Genomic DNA, 18,771 nt, shown 5'->3' with positions numbered 1-18,771 from the left:
CACATGGCATCAGCTCTGGAGAACAACAGGATATGCATGAACTTTGTGAGGAGAAGGTAAGATAAGAAATGATGGAGGTTGGAAATGGTGCTGTGAGCTGCCTGGAAAAAGAATATATTGTTGCTTGGAGATTCATACTGTAATATCTTGCAAGGCTGAAGAGAGGACACAGCTGAAAGCAGAGAGTGGTCAGTAGCTAAGATCTGCAGAAAGCATCTGGGAGGAAACAAGGCAGGATGTGATGGAGCCTTTCTTGTAAAAATCCCAGGGATTTGGGATAGAGGCAAGCACCTAAAAATGGTGCCAGAGAAACAGGAAAGCCTCTCTGAAGGTCAAAGCAATTTTCCTGTTCCTGGACCAATACAGAAAAGATTTGGTGGAAGGAGGCATTCCTTTAGGTGAACGTGGTTATTTCAGCTTGCGTTTGATGTGAATGGAGGATCAAAACAACACCAAATGTGGCATTAGATAGGAAATTCCATTTTCCTGACTTCAAGGTGGTTCCCAGAGTGGGTGCCGTGATGCCGGGCCGTGCTCGCAGAGCTGCAGCCACATGAAACAAGTGTGCCTTGCAGACAGAGGGAGGGAGGCACTGAGTGTGGGAAGGAAAAGTGCACTTACAGAGAACAATGGAGTGATGCAAATTATGTAAACTATGCAGAGCTAAGAACTAAGCCAGTCAGGGACAATTTCAATTATTTTTTTTTCCCTACACTGTTTTTTTGTTAAAGTTTCCTTAATTTGGAGGTCTGTAACACAGTCTTGTGGCAAAAGAAAGGAGAGAGTGTGCTGGGGCCCATCCCAGGCCCCAGTGATGTGGGGTCTGGTGAAGAGGGAGTGCTACAGCTTGCGTTTCTCTCTGGCTTCCCACTCCTCCCTCATATCAATTACTGTCATTGCATCCCAGAAAATAGGAACAATTCTCAAAGATGGGCAGAACCCTAAACTGGAGTTCACATCTGACTCAAAGTCCTTTGCATTTTAAGAGGAAAAGTATGTTGCAGTCTGACTCATTAAATCTATCTATAGTACACTGATGTTTGGTAGACCAGTGTCTGAGCATCTTCCAAATTTAAGTTTTAGCTGTCGGCTACCTTTCCAAAACAGGAAAGTTTTGCCCTCCTGTAACTGAGCTGGAAGCCCTCAGCTCCTTTGAGTGACAATAGAGAGAAACAATTTTATGCAGTGACTCATCTGCCCTATTTTAAATGTCAGCTTCAAGGAAACTTGGATCCTGACTACAAGATGGCTTCTTCTCTCCATTGACTGCAAAGGAGTGTTTATCACATTGTAGACATCTGTATTTACTCCATTCAAATTGTATCCAGAGAAACTAAAGCCCACATCTAATTTTCTTTATTTCACTGGAGATTGACATTTAAACATCTTCCAAATCTGTGCATGGTTACACAGATGGGAAAAATAAATCCACGTCTGAATTCCAGGTTAACCTCTGATCACTGGATTATTCTTACATCTGGTATAAAGTCAGAAACAGTTTGTTTTTGGCTTCTCTTTCAGTTACAACTATTTTTCTAGACAGTTCACTATGGTTTGAGTTCTTGTGTTCAACAGAGTAGAAACACAATCAGAAGGCCAATTCTCAGTATTTCTCCTATGTTAGAATTCTTACTCTGAATTCAATTACTTGTCTGATCATAGAAAACTTAACCTCAATGCCAATTTGTCTCAATTTTGAAGCAGACGAAATCTGTCTAAGTAACATCAACCCTATCCCAGATTACTTTGCTTCAGAGAATTTATGTTTGAATCCTGTTAAAAATCCCTATGAGTGTTTGAGTTGTCAATCTCTTCTGCCAGTTAGATGAAATTGTACAATAAGGTGATAACAGTTTATAGGATTTCTTTGTGATGAGTTCACCCAGTTAGTTAATTTTGTAGAAAATTTATCTTTTTTTTCCTTAACATTAACATAAAAGTTCCCAAAGAAAGAATTACTTTACCTTTCTCTTCCTTTTATTAATGTTCCTATGCCTTTACACCATTTTTTTCTTCTTTTGGTAGAGCAACTCTTCCCCTTCATTCAGGGAATGGAAGGGGTTTCTACCCACTTCTAGATAGCAAATTCAAGCCGTAGGTAGTGATGTTCTGATGTTTAGCTTTCTGCTGACACATTCTTGTATACATCACCCATTCCTGGGTCAAAATAAGGGTTTGAAAGGGATTGTTGTATAGGATTAAAACACTATTTACACCTTGGATAAAAAAAGGCTGCTCTAGTGCTGCCGGATTTAGAAGAGAAACTTATATTTTAGCAGATCAGGGGATTTAAGTTGTATTTCTCCTCTTGTTTTTTCATGTCTGCCCAAAAGCTAATGAATCCCTAGGCTCTCAGAAGAAAATAAATAAATATATACATATATATATGTATATATATATATGCTCCACAAAAGTTTCTTCTGTACAAATAACCACAGTCTTCAAAGAGTTCATCCTTACTGTAAATGCTTTGTATTCTGTATTCTGTATTCTGTATACTGTTCTCCAAGGAACTTGTAGCTTTGACTAATTGCTTCATTTATACAGGGGAGGAATATTTCCCACTGATATACTTCAGGGATGGAGAAGAGTTTGGGCTGGCTCATTCAAAGCAAGCCTGTGTAGCGTGACCTCAAGACTTTAATCTGCAATGCTGTCTATTTTCTGTCTGGATGGGCTTTTCATTGGTTCATAGATCAGCTGCTCACTGTGAAAGCCAAGCTGCCTCCTGGCAGAAGCCCACTCTTCCCAGCCTCCTGATTCAGCACCTTTATAGGCACCTAGCAACTTTGACCTTTCTAGAAAGATCTCTCGGTGTTTGCACATGTAGCAGTCAAAGCAAAGGGCTGAATGTCATGAATTGCCTTGTGATTGGATGTGGTCTTGCAGTTGGACCCTACTGGACATAAAATATATACTCACTAGGCATAAATTCAGGAGATCAAGGTCCTGTTTTCAACGTGCTGGCACCAAGATCTCAGCATCTGGTGGATATCTCCATTTTTTTGTATAAAGACAGTCCTCGGGCTTGACACAAGGATGAGAAACTATGATTTTGTTTCTGAGAAAGATGATCTCTCAGCCTCGCCTGCTTGAGAACAGATTACATCCAAACATGTCCTTACCTTCCTTCCTTCCCAAGGCTGGGCTTGTTCATGCCCATTGGCCTTTGAAAAATTGTCTAATGCTCCAGAAAAGAAGGAGCCAGTTTTATTTCCAAGCGCCTCCTACTCATCTTCTCTACCTCTTACCTAAAGGTTGTAACGGGTCTGTTTTGTTAGACCATTTGAGATTGGAGGGCATGAAGAACTTCAGAGCTGTTTAATAGCAGTTTTATCAATGATTCTGTGAAACGACCATATTGTTGGATTAAAAATAAAATCCATTCACAACACTGCATGGAACTCTGCTGAGCTATTTTTACTGCATCACAAATAAAGCTGAGGAGAGGGGGAAATCCCACTGACTGAACAGGATGTGTGGGAAGGATGGAGCATGACTCCTTCCCGTATTACCCAGGTACTTATTAACTCTCTGATAACCAGTTAGACAACACAAAGTGGAACATTTCCAGCACCAGATGGTAGTGATGAAGAAGAAAGAGGAGTGGAACAGACAAGATAAAACTTGGCAGGAAAATATGGAGAGGAATTTCTGTTCATTAAAGCAGAGATTGGAATCTGAGGGTCCTAAGTTTAACCATTCCTTTGTTGTCAGGAAGTGTTTTTAATTCAAGGTTGATGTTCATTGATAAAACCCCTTAACTACACAGCATGCTGTGTATTTTGTGTTTTCTTCAGTGTCCCAGAGCATTACAATGTAGCCTCATCATTTGCCACAAAGAGCATTATTTTAATGATTTCTTTTAATAAACAAAAAGCAAACCTAGGCAGTAGTAGCATGAAAGGTTTGTTCTTTAGAAATGATCAGTAGTTACATTCAATAACTGTACACATGAAAGTGAGGCATGGTAATGAGGAAATGAGTCTTCCAGATTAATGAAACTTCTGTGAGGAAAGAAGAATTTTATTGACAAGGATCCTATACAGACTGTGCAGATAGACAGATATTTCTGGAATGCATCTCCTGATGAGATATCAGGACTGTTATTAATTCTGTCTGTCATTTTTATTGAAAGCCAAACAAATTGCATATAGTGCATGAAAAGCAAATGTAAACCTTCAGTGGCAAGTAATGGGAGAAACCCTAAGATCAAAGCAAGCAAGCCATGCTTTCTCATTATATGCCTTTTAATATAACATGTTCTGCCTTGGTGAGAACACTTAGCACATACTTATCGTGCACAAACCAGACTTATAGAATCATAGAATGGCCTGGATTGAAAAGGACCACAGTGCTCATCCAGTTCCAACCCCTGCTATGTGCAGGGTCACCAACCATCAGACCAGGCTGCCCAGAGCCACATCCAGCCTGGCCTTGAATGCCTGCAGGGACGGGGCATCCACAGCCTCCTTGGGCAGCCTGTTCCAGTGCTCTGTGTGAAAAGACTTGCAACAAAAATGTGTGCAGAACTCAGATGCTGCAGACCTTGGTTTTTAGGTTTATTAAAGAATGCTGTAATGGAGTACTTGGTCACCTGTTGCAACACCTACAGCCTCCATATCTACTAAATTCTGAGAGATCATGTCTAATTGTTCATTAATTCCTGCTGCCTCTTTCCATTTCACCTTCAGCTCACAGATCTTTCACAAAAGCAATTGTGCAGTTGACGCACATGGTTCCCTTATTTCATATGGATGGCCCTTCCAGAGTCAGCAACAGGGTTTTGGAAAAATAATACACATAACAGCAAGCCACACAGTGATGGGGCAAGAGTTTGGTACTAGTAGGCCAAAAGTCTCGCTGCACAATAGTCCATAGATTGCAGTTTCTCAAGACATCATTATGGACAGCTGGGAGCAGTTAGCAGAGATAAGCAAACCAAAATCCAAGTTACCCAATAAGGAACTATGGAAGTGAGTTGGAGGCAATAGGATTTGTTCAGGTCAGGTGGGTACATGACTTTGGCTGTGGTACTGCGATGGTGCTGAAAGAAACAAAGTCCACCTCAGTGCCATGCAGCCAGAAGTGGCCAGGCTGCTCCTGCTGCCATGTGGAGGGACAAAGCAGGGTCCTGGCAACCCCCAGCTCATGCCAGGTCACCACAACATGCAACAGAAGTATGGTGAGGAGGGGAGAAATGTGCCCCTTGCACAAGCAGCAGTGCTGAGATAAAGGGATTGTGCGACCTCATGCCAGTGACATTCAGAACTGTGACTCTTGATTTAAATCTTGCATCCAAATACGCAAAATATTTCCTATCCCAAACAGAGGATTTCTACTAAAGCTTTCCATAAACTGACTTCACAGACTGATTTTGTAATTTCCATATTGCAAGAGCCAAAACCGGGAGGAATAGGATGGCAACATTACTTTTGTGCGTCTCACAGCCTTTTCACTTGTAGAGGAAGATACTGTGACAGCAGATTCTATGACTCTTGGCTTTGGGATTACATCAAAATTGTGTTTTATCTGACATCAAAAGAATGAGCTGTTTTATCATCATGACAACATTAAAGATCTTTCATCTGCTCGGATCAGTAACAGCCCAGATAAGGCAGCTATGGAGAATTAAAAAAAAACATTAATGCAAAGTTACATCCTTAGGCTTTATCTGTGGTTTATCAGCTTCTAAACAATCAGCTATAGGAAGAAAGAGAACAAATGCAGTTTATATGGTCTGGATTACTGCTGAACAAAAATGAACGTATACAACTTCTTGCTAAGCTTGCACTCTGGATAATTTTGAGGTTTTGTCCCACAAGGCCTCAAATTATTTTGATAATAGTAAACCAAAAGCCATTGCCCCAGTATTGCAGTCTTAACTGAAGTATTTCTTTCTGTTAAGCATTTTTAAAAAAAGCCTAAAGTAAATGTGATGAAATATATGTTATTTTGTACTTGATTTATTGCAGATTCTTAGCATTGCTCAAGCAATGATTTAATTTCTATAACTGTTTTTGGTGAATCTAACTGGGTTTCAGCAAAGCAATTGAATTGGTGCCATAGAGTGAATTGTTAGTAAAAGAGAGCCTGGCTGGAGTGAAAACAAAAGGTGCTGAAAGAAGAACTGTCGGGGAGGGAGGTTGCAGGCAGCTTCTCAAGCATCATTCTTACCCAATCTTCACTAAATACATTTACCAGTCTCATTTGTGCATGAGGAGCCACATTGCTGAAATTCAGTGATGACTAAAGGCTGGGGGGGGGAGCAGCAGAATAAATATCACACAGGAAGAACTGAGGGATCCAATTACTGAAAAATAGTCTAAAAATACTCAATTATACAAACCCTATGACTGTTCACTCTAAAGGGGACCATGCTGTCACAATGAGCTCAGGTCCAAACAAGGAGACAGGAAGCCTGGTTCTGTGATAAAGACTGGGAATTGTGACTTTCTGACGCAGGTAACTGCAGATACACTTCACAGGAATGGAATTGAGTTAAGCAAGGGTCAGAGGACTTAGGAAAGGTTCTTCACCAGAGGGCAGTGGGCATGGAACAGACTGCCCAGGGCAGTGGGCACAGCCCCATGCTGCCAGAGCTCAAGTAGTGCTGGGACACCGCTCTCAGACATTGGGTTTGGATTTTGAGTGGTCCTCTGTGGAGCCAGAAGTTGTACTCAACGACCATAACCTTCCAACTCAGGATATTCTACAATTCCACAATTCATAAAATCGTAGAATTCTTTGAGTTGGAAGGGATCCTTAAAGGCCATCTAGCACAACTCCTTGCAATTAAGAGGGACACCTACAGCTCCATCAGGTGCTCGGAGCCCTGTCCAGCCTGACCTTGAGTGTCTCCAGGGATGAGGCATCCACCACCTCTCTGGGCAACCTGTGCCAGTACCTCACTGCCTTTATCGTAAAAGGCTTCTTCTTTATATCAAATCTAAATCTCTCCTCCTCTAATTTGAAACCATTTCCCTTTGTCCTATCACAACAGACCCTGCTACAGAGTCTGTACCCTTCTTTCTTGTAGACTCGCTCTCTCAGCCTGTCTTCATAGGAGAGATGTTTTATCCCTTAGATCATTTTTGTAGTCTTCCTCTCCAACATGTCTACTTCTCTCCTATGCTGAAGACTCCACACCTGGATGCAGTACTCCAGATGAGTTCTCAGCACAGAGCACAGGAGCACGATCACCTCCCTCACCCTGCTGGCCACGCATCTTTTGATGCAGGATCTATTAAAGAATGACTTCCCATTGGATGGAGATATTGCAAAGTTCAACAAGAAAGGTCAGAAGGTGGCCAAACCCCCACTCAGCTGTAGTTAAAAACATCTCTGAGCTCACTCACTGAGCAAAGCTGCAGCCCTCCACCTGCAAAGCTCTCCCACTCTGTAGTTCAGGAAAGTTTTTCAGAGATATCCACACATCTGGAATGCCCCCACAAGCACAAAAGGTTGACTCTCACCACCCACACAGGCTGGGAAAGCCTTCCCTGCTCTTTCATCGCCCACAAAGACCCCTCAGAGGGCTGGCTGCCGAGCCGCGCTCCCACACTGGTGACATTTTGGTGAGTCCCTTTGCGCAGGGATCCGCTCCCACTGAACACAATAGCATGCTTTGGAGGGTGCAGCATTGAGCCCAGTGTGACATTTTCTTCCACCCCACGCTTCTTCAGTGACTGAAACTTTTGTGAGACCATGGGGACAGAAAGCCCCAGTGGTCCCACCTGTTTCTGTAGTCCCTGCTCCCACACTCAGCTCACTGTGTTGGTGCCTGTTGCATCCTCATCCCCCCACCAACACTGAAACAAGCCCCCAGCTGCTCCATTCAGAGTGAACAACACTGCAGGAAGTCAGTAAAACACAAATCATGGACAAGAGAAACACGATGGCTGCAGTTGAGTAGTCATGGCATCATCTTTTTTACATCTCATTTTTAAGGATTACCATTCTTTTCCATCAAGAGAAGTGTTCTTTTCCAAGGAACAGAAGGAGAAAGATGGAGGCAGTAGGAACTGTTACCCAGCTAGCACAGCCTTAAAACAAACTAAACAACCCCATTTAAACCTATCCCCTTCTGTATGAAGGCAAGGTAATTTAAATTCAGTTCAGAAGCAGGACTTAATACAAACCTTTATGAACATCTGCAGAGATGAACATTTTTGTCCTCTTCTGAGCTGCCCACAGCAGCAAATACACCTGCATTGCTGATAGCAGATGTCAAGAAAAATCCAAGTCATCACTAAAGCAAGTTCTTTTTCTATGGAGGCTGTGGAAAAAATCACCAAATCCATGATAACACAGCATAAAGCACGTATAGGAGATTCTGCAGGATAAGATGGACAATTGTATTGTACTTTACCGTTGCTATCACTGCAATTAATAGCTGACAACCTGCACACACCTATCATAGACCAATATTTCGGAATAAATTCTTTTCTGTGAGGGTGGTGAGACACTGGAACAGGTTGCCCAGTGAGGCTGTGGATGCCCCCTCCTTGGAAGCATTCAAGGCCAGGCTGGATGGAGGTTGTGAGCAGCCTGGTCTGGTATTAGCAGGCGGTTGGAACTACATGATCTTAAAGGTCCTTTCCAAGTTAAACCATTCTAAGATATTACAATGACACTTTTTGTATTGGAGATGGTCAGGGTCATCAGCAGAACACTCTCTCCTTGCCACATCAGCATGAACAGCGATTTCCAAAACTGAAGAAATTGAGAACAAGCAACCATCAGCTAACAGGCATCAGATATTTCACTGTATGTGCTAATACTCCATTTTATCTTGGGAATAATCAGTGTTGATAATGATGTTCAGGGTATGCTACGATGTTTCTCTTCCAGTTGTTGTTCCTCTTCCAGCACTGTTAAGCCATCTACCTGTAAGAGCCCAGACTAGTTCTAAGAGCAGACACAAACCACACACTACCAAATTGCCACCACGTCAGGCAGGAAAAAAGCATCCAGAAATTAGAAAAGATGGAATTCCTAACTCTCATCACTGACATTTATGCTTTTCCTGTGTACCTACAGATGGGTCACAGTCTACATCTTTCACATGTAAGCGCCACACAGATTAGCAATTACACACTCATTTTAAGAAGCTTAACATAATTCAGCTTGGATGTTTTTATTCTACACCTAGCAGAACAGGGAATGGAAATGAACACCATTATACACCAAACCAGTAGCTGTGCACAGCCCTGTATGTGCACATACCCACAGCAACTGATTCACTATAAGTCTTCTCTGCTTCCTTTTCATTATGAGAAAGCAGAGCGATTTCTACCCACCCGTCATAGTTGATCCACTCTTTGAAAGCCTCCCCTCTGAAGGGCTGTGCACATTGGGCTGGCGCTCTACCAAACCCGGCTAACAAATAGCAGATTAAGTGGAAACACGGAAAAGAATTTCAAGCATGTATTATACTTGCTTGGAGTTCAGCATGCATCTTTAAGACGAGGGCTGCCCTCTAAACAGGCAGGCCTGGGAATTCGGTTGCAAAACAATTACAGATGCAAGGAAAATACCTTTCCTCTGAGAAAGGAACGTGATGATATTCTGCAGCCTCCAGTGAACCATGCTCACTGCTGTGCTCTGGAGGAGCTCAGCGCGTTCTGTGTCTTCTCGAGCCCTTAGCTGCCATCTCCAGCACTGCTCTCTGAGGGTTTATATTGTAATAACCAGAATCTATCTTGTGTCAGTCTCTTCAAGATGCAGGAACAGAAGATTATAATCATTCCCATTCACACCCAGAACAGCCTCTCTAAGGCAGAGCAGCAGATGGATATAAAGTACAACCATTATGAGGCACTCAATTCAGATCTGCAGATCAGCAACAGTGATGATAACCTGGACAACTACATTTCTAGTGCCATGCCTGTGTATGATTTAGTTCCACGTGCTTCCTTGATGAACTACTTTGGCTATGTGATTATCTTCCTCACCATTTTTTTACATCTGGTCTTGGAAGAGCCCCCTTTACATCATCAAGGCAAAGAGAACAGTTTCCAAAACTGCTTAGCAGTGACCCAACCTAGTTATAAACAAATCTGCAGCTGAATTAGCATAAGCCCACATGGGCACAAGAGCAACAGTCTTGAGCATTAGCCAAAAGTCTGTTCACATTATCCAAGATTTTATTTTCTTTCCAGTAACAACCTGGAATATTCTTATTGGGCGTACAATACAGAGACACAACTCCTCGATTACTCTGCACTTGCCTCACAACTTTATAAAAAGACCAAAATCCTAACTTGCTCCTATTGCGTTAGCTTATTGGCCTTCAGCACAACTGCACTCTGCCAGACACCTCAAAAGAACTAAAAGATCTCAGCCTAGAGCCCAAGCAAGCGCTTGAGAATATAGGCCCAGCAGATGGGAGATACATAACATAGACCAGGAGTAATGCACTCAAGCCCACGATCAGAGGTAAGGAAATTGTATGGGTAGCAATTCCCAAATCACAAACTAGAACATTTCTGCACTCTGGTGTTTCCTCTAAAAGCAGTGACTCCCAGTTGGCTTCAAAGGAATTTTTTTTCTTACCGCATCAACTGAAAGAAATAGATGGACCTGATTTATGTCTTCATATTGACTGGTTCAAATTCCTCCAAAGTTTATTGCCCCTGAAGTTAATAAAAACAATGTGACTCTTCAGTCTAATATGTTATTTCCAGCTTTAACTAATCCAGGGTCATGACTGGCTTTGGAACCACAACAATCACACAAAAGCCAAGATTGATTATTACTGCCCCAAAACATACAGTAGTAATTAAGCTCACTGAAAACAAAAATATTTATGTAACAGGTGGAGAGAAAAGAAAACTATAAGAAAATAAACATCACTGAGGATGTAAATACAACTTCTAAGTGCTTGAATGCCTTTACAAATAAGTACTTGTGAAATGGGATTGAAAAGAAAACCCAAGTATAGCACAAATACAAGAATATCTGCATTGAAATTCCATAACTTCTTTTTATTCACTGTGATACATTCAAACAAAAGTGCTCCAGATAACAGCCATAGAGTAAAGAAATTAAAATAAAACGGCAGAGAAAAAGACATCAGATACACGAGGCGATTATTCATATTTCAAAGCATTAGTAACTGCTTGTATCTGAGTGCACCAAACTCCACGAGGATCCATGTTTTTGTATGCTGCACCTCTAAAAGTAATAATCATAGGCAGCTCTAGCAAGAAATGGCTTTCAGAAGTAGAGCTGAAGCCATCACAAACAGAAAGCACCATCAGGCATATGTTTACAAATGCCTTAGTAATTAAAAGAGTGAAAGAAAGGCTTAGCTGAATTAACATTTTCCTTGTAGCACAGGGAAGCTCTGCTCAGAATCATTCCTTCCCTGCTCTGCCATCTCACACGAGAGACGTGGCTTTGCCCCATGACACCTTCCAACAGAACAACTGGGTGAGCTTTAGGAGATGGTGGAAGATGGATGGAATTGAGACTGGAAATGGAGCCAGCGTCTATCCTCCTATTTAAAAAAACAGTATTGTCTTGGCAGCATGTGTCAACTGCGTGGCACAAGCCACCTGAGAAACAGCTCTACAGACCACGCTGATCTCCCAGTGCTGTTTGCTAAGCCACAAGTGTTTGTCTGGACTGATTTTACCTATGCAAGGCACTTTTTGTTTTAAATTAAAATTCTGCTGTAGTAAAAGTTGCTGATATCTTTAAGAGACAGTAGAGCATCACTTCATAACTAGTTCATATTGCATCCTGTAATTTGGCTCCACTTCAGCTGTAGAATTACTGAACAGTGCACTTGCCAAGAATTATTTGTAACTCAAAGATCTGGGGATGGGAGTCCCTGACTCAAACAACACAAGAAAGAGAAGTCAAAGTGCTCTACAGAGTACAACGTGAAAGGGATACAAAAGAGAGACACAAATCTAGAGTCCCTCTACCATGCTTATTTTTAGGTAGAATAGCATGGATCTTCAACAAGAAGGGTGGAAATTTCAGGGCAACCCTTGTCCTGCTCTATCCTTTGTCTGCCTTACAGTCAGCAGTTCAGATGGCCACCAAGAGTAAAGACAGGCTTCTCCTCTGAGTTGCTGACATCAGATTTTCCATTAAAAAAATAAAAAATTAAGACATACCAGAAAACATGTATCAGTCCCATATGCTTTCATAGGGATTTTACCAGGTGTAAGGCTGTGCCCCAGCTACTTTAAAGATTTAAGCCCAGATATGATTTCCAAAAGCAGGATGCAATGGCTCTGCTCCTATGACCAACACCATCTTCAAAGGTAAGACCTTACAACATCAAGGTCCGTCTGCTGGAAAAACATTTTTCTTAACTATGTTACTAATACAGTCTTGAATCACTCAGGCTGAAAGAAGGTTACAAGTGTTATGCAGTTATTTACCCTTCATGCTATTTGTGTGGCATTCATCTCCCACAACGCATGCTTTGCCCTTTTCACACTCCCTTTCTCATGCAGGAACACAAAGCTGTAATGTTTGGGTTGCAAACACCATTAAATGCCCCTCTTCAGCCCCCAACAGCATAGAAATATTTTCTTTTAAAAGTTCAGATCAAAGCACTTCCACTAATCCTAGGATTTATTAAAACAAACACTGTAGGCATGAGATAGTCAACAGCGTCCCTTTTATAGGATTCTTTGGAGATGGTTCTGAGTTTGTACTGTTTACTGATCCGCCCCTAATTAATCTTCAGCTGCTCAGCTGCAAACCCAGCAAGTCCACCTGCTCCTTCCCCCACCCAGAAGATGCCCCTTTACACCCCAGTTTCTAGCTGCTATGATAGCACCACGTAGCCTCTGTCCCAACAACAAGGTAGCTCGCTTGAAAAGCCATATATCACATTCTGACATTACAAAACCCTATCACACACATTTGCAGCGAAAGTCTAGCCTTTCCTCATTTAAAACCAGTCATTAAGTGCTTTCAAGGAGTTTCTGTATCTTTATCCTTCCCTGCAGTCAAGATAGTTGCCTTTGATCCAGTAACAGATCTGTGCGTATTTGAGGGGTGTGATGCGAACAGCCACATTGAAATCCTGCGGGGTGCCATTCATGTCCACCCACTGATGGCCTGAAAATATGCCAATAATTTTACGTTCCCATTTGTGATTCTGCCTCTTCCACATCCTCACGTACACCCCAGACCCACTGGCACCTGGTTGGGCATCACACTGCTGGTACAACAGGTCGTACGTTTCATCTTTGACATCACAGAAACGGTACACCAGGTTTCCTGGTCGATCGTTGTCGTAGCCAGAAAAGTGAATTCTCCCTCCAGGCAAGTGTCTTGCTGGTGGGCTTACACCTATCTTCATAAACTTTCTTTTATGAGGCTTCTTGAGCTCCAGCAGGGCATAGTCATAATCCATGCCGATATCATTGGCATTGCCTTTGATCCATCCTTTGGGGACATGTGTCCGTTTCACCCGGATCCACTGGAATTTCATTTTCTCAGGCACTGCCGAGCCGGTGATGTTGGCCCCTTTGCTGCCATTTTTCACTTTAGGCTTCAGGAACCCCACTCGCAGTTTCTGAGCTCCTTTGACATAACTCTTGCCATCGTGGATGCAATGAGCAGCAGTAAGCACATGCTTTTCAGCCACTAGTGTCCCCGTGCAACCTGTAGATAGCTTCACTGATGTGGAGAATGGGTAATTCAACAAGAAGTCCTTCCCAAAAATGCTAAACCTGCTGTCATAGCCATAGATCTGCCTCTTAGTTCGAGATCTGCCTCGAGACTCATCACCACTGCTGCTCAGAATATATATGCCCACTTCGGTTTCAGTGAGGCTACCATTAGCATACAAGGTTTCATAGGACAGGTAGTTCTTCACTTCTTCATAAGTTGGAAGCGGAGAACTTTTGTGGCACTCTGGGCCACATGGAGATGCCACTTCCAGTCTGGCTTCAGCATCAAACTGTGGTTTGTCCAAGTTAAAGGTAGACTGTGGCAGGATAACTGGAACTCTGTAAGAGGGCCAAGTGGGCTTCCAGTGAGGACCGGAGGGCATCACATCTTTAGCAGCACACAAAAGGAGGATTAGAATGGACAAGCCAGCCATTCTGAACACCACTCTGTGGAAAGCAAAAGAAAGCCCAGTTACTCACCCCAAATTGTTCCAAGACTCATTTACCTTGCTAAGCAATGGTTTGCTAACTATTGTAAAATAAGAGTCAAATGATTTGAATGCAGCAAAAATGCCACAAAATTCTTCAAGCTTCTCAACGTAAAGCTAATGCTTTAACTTGTGTCTTGAAACAAGCATCCTAGGTTAGCACATGAAACATTTAACCCTTGAGTACGTTGAGCCACCTAACTTCTGTGACAAGCCATAGAATTTGCCTTCATGCAGCATAAAGAAAACTCAGACTGTGCATAAATCCCCACATCCTGTAACTCCTGCACACAACACACATCCTTACAGTCTCTAGATTACAGCACTCTGAAATTCTCAAAAAGCTGCCACCTACTCTCTGACTCCACCGAGAGGTTCTTCAGCCACCTCACAGTTTGCTGTTCCAGCCTGAGAGGTCAACACTGATAGCAGGAACGGGCAGGTGGAAAAAGAAAAGCACCATAACAGAAGGGGGCTGCAGAGTGCTGCACAGGCAGCTCGCTTCCCATCACAGCTCACACCAGAGGAAGATTTCTGCTCCATGTAGCATTTGCTCTCCCCTCAGCTTATGTGTGAAAGGATGGTACAAATTACACCACAGCAGCTAATGAAGCAAGCCTACAATTCCTGACGGAATCTTCAGTTAACATACTTATTCCTTCACAAACTTAATTAATTAGAGATGCAAACCAACCTCCCTCTGAGCACAGGGAGGTAAATGTGTTTATGAACCCCAGGCAGAGCGCCTTGGGCTGCAGAGAACAGCATGCACTAGTATTGTGTCAAGAAAACGTGTAACTTCAGTTTACTTGAAAATTAGCCATACAGCTGAATCACGGCAGGAGGCAGCGCACCCTGGGCAAGAAGGCAGCCAGGATCTCCCTCACACAAAGATTATTCAAACAAAACTTCATAATTATGTTGAGCTTACACATATTTAAACCCTGCTGGGGTTACGTTGATCACAACTGTGGGATCATTCTTGAAATACCTCAACCAAGCAAACTAAAGCAAATCAGGCAAGAGACGACCACAGCTATCTAAGAACAAAAAAGAAAACGCCTTTCCTCAAGTGCTGTGCAGAGGAATGCTCCAACCCTAAAGGGTCACTGAAGAAGACTTCAGACACAGCAGACCAATAAAGTCCAAAGGTATCCAGCTCAAATATTGGGCCTGGGTTTCTTCATTGTTGGGAATACTGGCACAGGCTGCCCAGGGAGGTGGTGATCACCATCCCTGAAGGTATTCATGAATCATGGACATGCAGCTCTGAGGGATGTGGTCAGTGGGCATGGTGAGGGCAGGCTGGGGTTGGACTAGCCGATCATAGAGGTCTTTTCCAATCATAATATTTCTGCAAAGGTTATCATTAAACTGGCTCTACGGCAAAGATTAACACTGGATGCTGGCTGTGTTTTGCAATCTATCAAATTAGACAGTCATCAAGCAATATAACAAGAAACAACTGATGTATATCAAATGTATTTGCTGTGTAACAGTGATTAGGGAAATAAAATATAACAAAAAAAAAAAGTGACAGTGATATGTGTCACTTCTCCATCCCCACAAAGATAATATACACCAGCATTAGCTAACTGCTAGCTGCCCTAACCTATGACATGGGGACCCTGCTAGCTGCCCCCAGCAGAACAAATCGCACTGGCATTGTGCATCAGCTAACTGATCTCACTATTAAAGGCACATATTCGTATGCAGTCTGCTGTCATCTGTTTCCCACCACAGTAACTCCCTTAAATGACATCTGAAGCTTTTTCAGTCAATGTAATCTCAATTTAAATAGTTCTTCTTGGATCTAAAAGTCGTCAGGTTAATTTAGGCGGCAGGGGAAAGCTGGAAGCATCCTGTGGGGTACTGGCACAAGCAAAGAGATTCCAGCAGTGCACTCCGACAGCATAAGGCAAGGAGTTACCTGCAGCCCGCCCTGCTCACCTCCCTGCCGTACCCAAGCAGCACTCCAGCACTGGAAAGGCAGTTTCAGACAGCAGAGGGCAGCCGCCCGATGGAGAGAACGAGGCAGGAGCTGCAGCACAACTTCGTCCCCCCAGAAAAAGGCTTCGGAAAGACCGTACCTGTCCTTAGGCTGAGCCGCGTTACAGCGGAACTCAGCGCGCTTCACGGCTCCGAGCCTTCCCACCCCTCCCCGCTGATCGCATCACAGAGACGCGCGATAAAACGCCTTCTTCACCCTTCGAAGACCTTTGTTGCTGTTTGAAACGCTAGTAAAAGCCCTCGGCAATAAAGCACAGCTGTGAGTTTATACCTGGCCGCAGGTGCGAGGCAGCACTCGCAGACCATAGCACTGACGGACGCCTCTGCGATCGTGTCTTCTCTGGTAATAACCAGCCCGTAGTTGCAATGAAACACAGCAAACGTCTTATTCATAACAAGAAGCCAAAAAATCAGCGCGTAGGAGATCCTTCCTCTTTACCAAAGAAGCGGATAAGTAGCAAAATGAAGGCATTTAAAAAGTAACGTAAACTTAAAGAGAAACCTACCGCTCAGCCTCTCCCGTCGCCGTTCCAAGAGCCGCACAACCGCAGCAGCACTACCGAGCTCCCTGCCCAGCTGCTGCCATCGGGTGACCCGGCGAGATGCGCTCGCAGAGCACGGAGGGGAGAACGCGGCCGGACGGCGTCAGCCGCCGATGAATGACCCGAAATTCCCAGCCGACCGCCCGCGCCCGGCGAAGCGCCGTCCTCGAAGTTCGCCGTTCTCCCGCCGTTCCTTTGTCCCCCCCCTCGTCGGCACCCGCTACCGACCAGCTCCCCGCGACGTCTGCGGGAGCCGCTCAGGCGGGCGGTGCTGGCGGCGGCGACGCAGCCTCTCCCATCCCTCCCGCCGCCTCCTCGGGGCTCGGGGGGCCGCCGGCCCTCACTCAGCGGCGCGCTCCGTGCGGGGCGGGGCGGAGCGGCGCCTCCCGCAGGTGGTTCCCGCGGCCGCCGCGCTCCGCTCTGCCGCTCCGCAGCGCTCCCGGCGGCGCAGGCGCCCTCTGCCCGAGCGGGCGAGGCTGGGGCCCGGCGCGCTGCGCCGCGCTTCGCCTGCACGCTTCTCCCGCGGGGCGCCGCCGCTCTACTTTTTACCCTCGTGCTGCTGTTTTTATTCGTTTCCTGAAGAGAAACGCCTTCTTTTTTTTTTTTTTTTTCTTCTACTTTTTTTTTTTTTCTTTTTCTTTTCCCCCGCTCACTGCTGGTTTTAGTCCCAGTGCGGTGCTGCTGTGCTGGCTGAGGGACTGTGGTCACCCATGTCCTGGAGTGAGAGGCTTTGGGGTGTGGTGGTGGCTCTGCAGGAGCCCCAGCAAAGCAACAAGTGCCTGGGGTCCCTGACTGGTGGGTCCCTTCTCCGCGCTGTGTCCTGCATTTCAGTTACAACAGCCCTACTGATTTCTGCAGGCTTGGGGAGCAGTGGCTGGAAGCCTGTGTGGAAGAAATGGAGCTGGGGATGTTCGCTGACAGTTGGCTGAATGTGAGCCAGCACTGTGCCCAGGTGGCCAAGAAAGCCAATGGCATCCTGGCTTGGGTCAGCAATAGCACAGTCAGCAGGAGCAGGGAGGTGATGGTCCCTCCGTACTCAGCTCTGGTGATGCTGCACCTCGAGTATTGTGTTCAGTTCTGGACCCCTCACTACAAGAAAGACATTGAAGCCCTGGAACGTGTCCAGAGAAGGGCAACAAAGCTGTGAAGAGTCTGGAGCACAAGTCTTATGGCTGAAGGAGCTGAGATCGTTCAGTTTGGAGAAGAGGAGGCTCAGGGGACCTTATCGCTCCCTACAGCTCCCTGAAAGGTTGTGGTGAGGTGGGGCTCAGCATCTTCTCCCACATAACAGCAATTGGATGAGAAAGAATGGCCTCAGGTTACACCAGGGGAGGTTCAGGTTGAAAAATTTATTCTCCAGAAGAGTGGTGAGGTATTGGCACAGGCTGCCCAGGGAGGTGGTGGAGTCACTGTCCCTGGTGGTTTTCAAGATTAATGTGGAGATGTGGCACTGTGGGATGTGGGATAGGGCAGCATGGGTTGATGGTTGGACTAGATGATCTTATTGGTCTTTTCCAACCGTAATGATTTTATGTTTCATTTTAGTCCCAAGGTTGTGGTGCTATGGTGGCCTCAGCCTCAGTTGGACTGAATGCCACCCCAGTTTTGGGGTGGGGTGATGGCTTTTTGGGATCCCCTCATGTCACCAAGCACCTCGGGTCCCTGGTACAGCACATCACTTCTCCGTGCACCCCAGCCCTGGGAGATCCCCCTCACGGAAGCACATTGTCCAGGAGCTCTGCAGTCTGTCACCTCCATTTCCTCATCAGATATTTGACTTTAATAGTCAGACACATTCTTTTTATGGGTTTTAATTGCTCATCCTGCTTGAATCCTTATAATGATACCTGGCAGGAAAAGTAGGAGCTGGAGCCAAGAAGGCAAAAATCCTGCAATGTGTTTTAGCTCCGAGAGAATAATCCGTGAAGGCTTTTGCCAAAATTCCCAGATGATGGCCGCTGCCCCAGAAAGGAAATATAAATTTTGCAGGAACCAGTTGATTTGCTTCCTTCTGCTGATCTCTTCTCCTTGCTGAGACTTTCACAAAGGGCCGGTGAAGCCTGAAGCCCTGCTCCAAGCACTGGC

At 44.6% G+C, this 18,771-nt stretch overlaps 1 protein-coding gene and 1 long non-coding RNA gene across 2 annotated transcripts in view; one reads left to right on the top strand and one right to left on the bottom strand.

Annotated features, from left to right (window-relative positions):
- The window catches only part of LOC128074598 (uncharacterized), a 482,510-nt gene that overhangs the window by 188,530 nt on the left and 275,209 nt on the right, over positions 1-18,771 (top strand). The window lies entirely within an intron of this gene.
- PRSS23 (serine protease 23) lies at positions 10,968-17,044 on the bottom strand. Its single transcript, XM_052670120.1, has 2 exons — positions 16,651-17,044; positions 10,968-14,093 (listed from the first exon to the last, which is right to left on the bottom strand). The coding sequence occupies exon 2, from the start codon at positions 14,078-14,080 to the stop codon at positions 12,962-12,964; it is 1,119 nt and encodes a 372-aa protein (XP_052526080.1). The 5' UTR covers positions 14,081-14,093; positions 16,651-17,044; the 3' UTR covers positions 10,968-12,961.

Source organism: Tympanuchus pallidicinctus, unplaced genomic scaffold (genome assembly GCF_026119805.1).
Source record: "Tympanuchus pallidicinctus isolate F22 unplaced genomic scaffold, pur_lepc_1.0 scaffold11, whole genome shotgun sequence".
NCBI classification, from domain to species: domain Eukaryota; kingdom Metazoa; phylum Chordata; class Aves; order Galliformes; family Phasianidae; genus Tympanuchus; species Tympanuchus pallidicinctus.
Note: the sequence above shows the minus strand (reverse complement) of the source record. Positions and strands in the feature narration are given on the sequence as shown.

What these genes read in the sequence shown, in the direction of transcription:
- PRSS23 (XM_052670120.1), bottom strand. Translation starts at nt 14,080, where the DNA reads ATGGCTGGCTTGTCCATTCTAATCCTCCTTTTGTGTGCTGCTAAAGAT.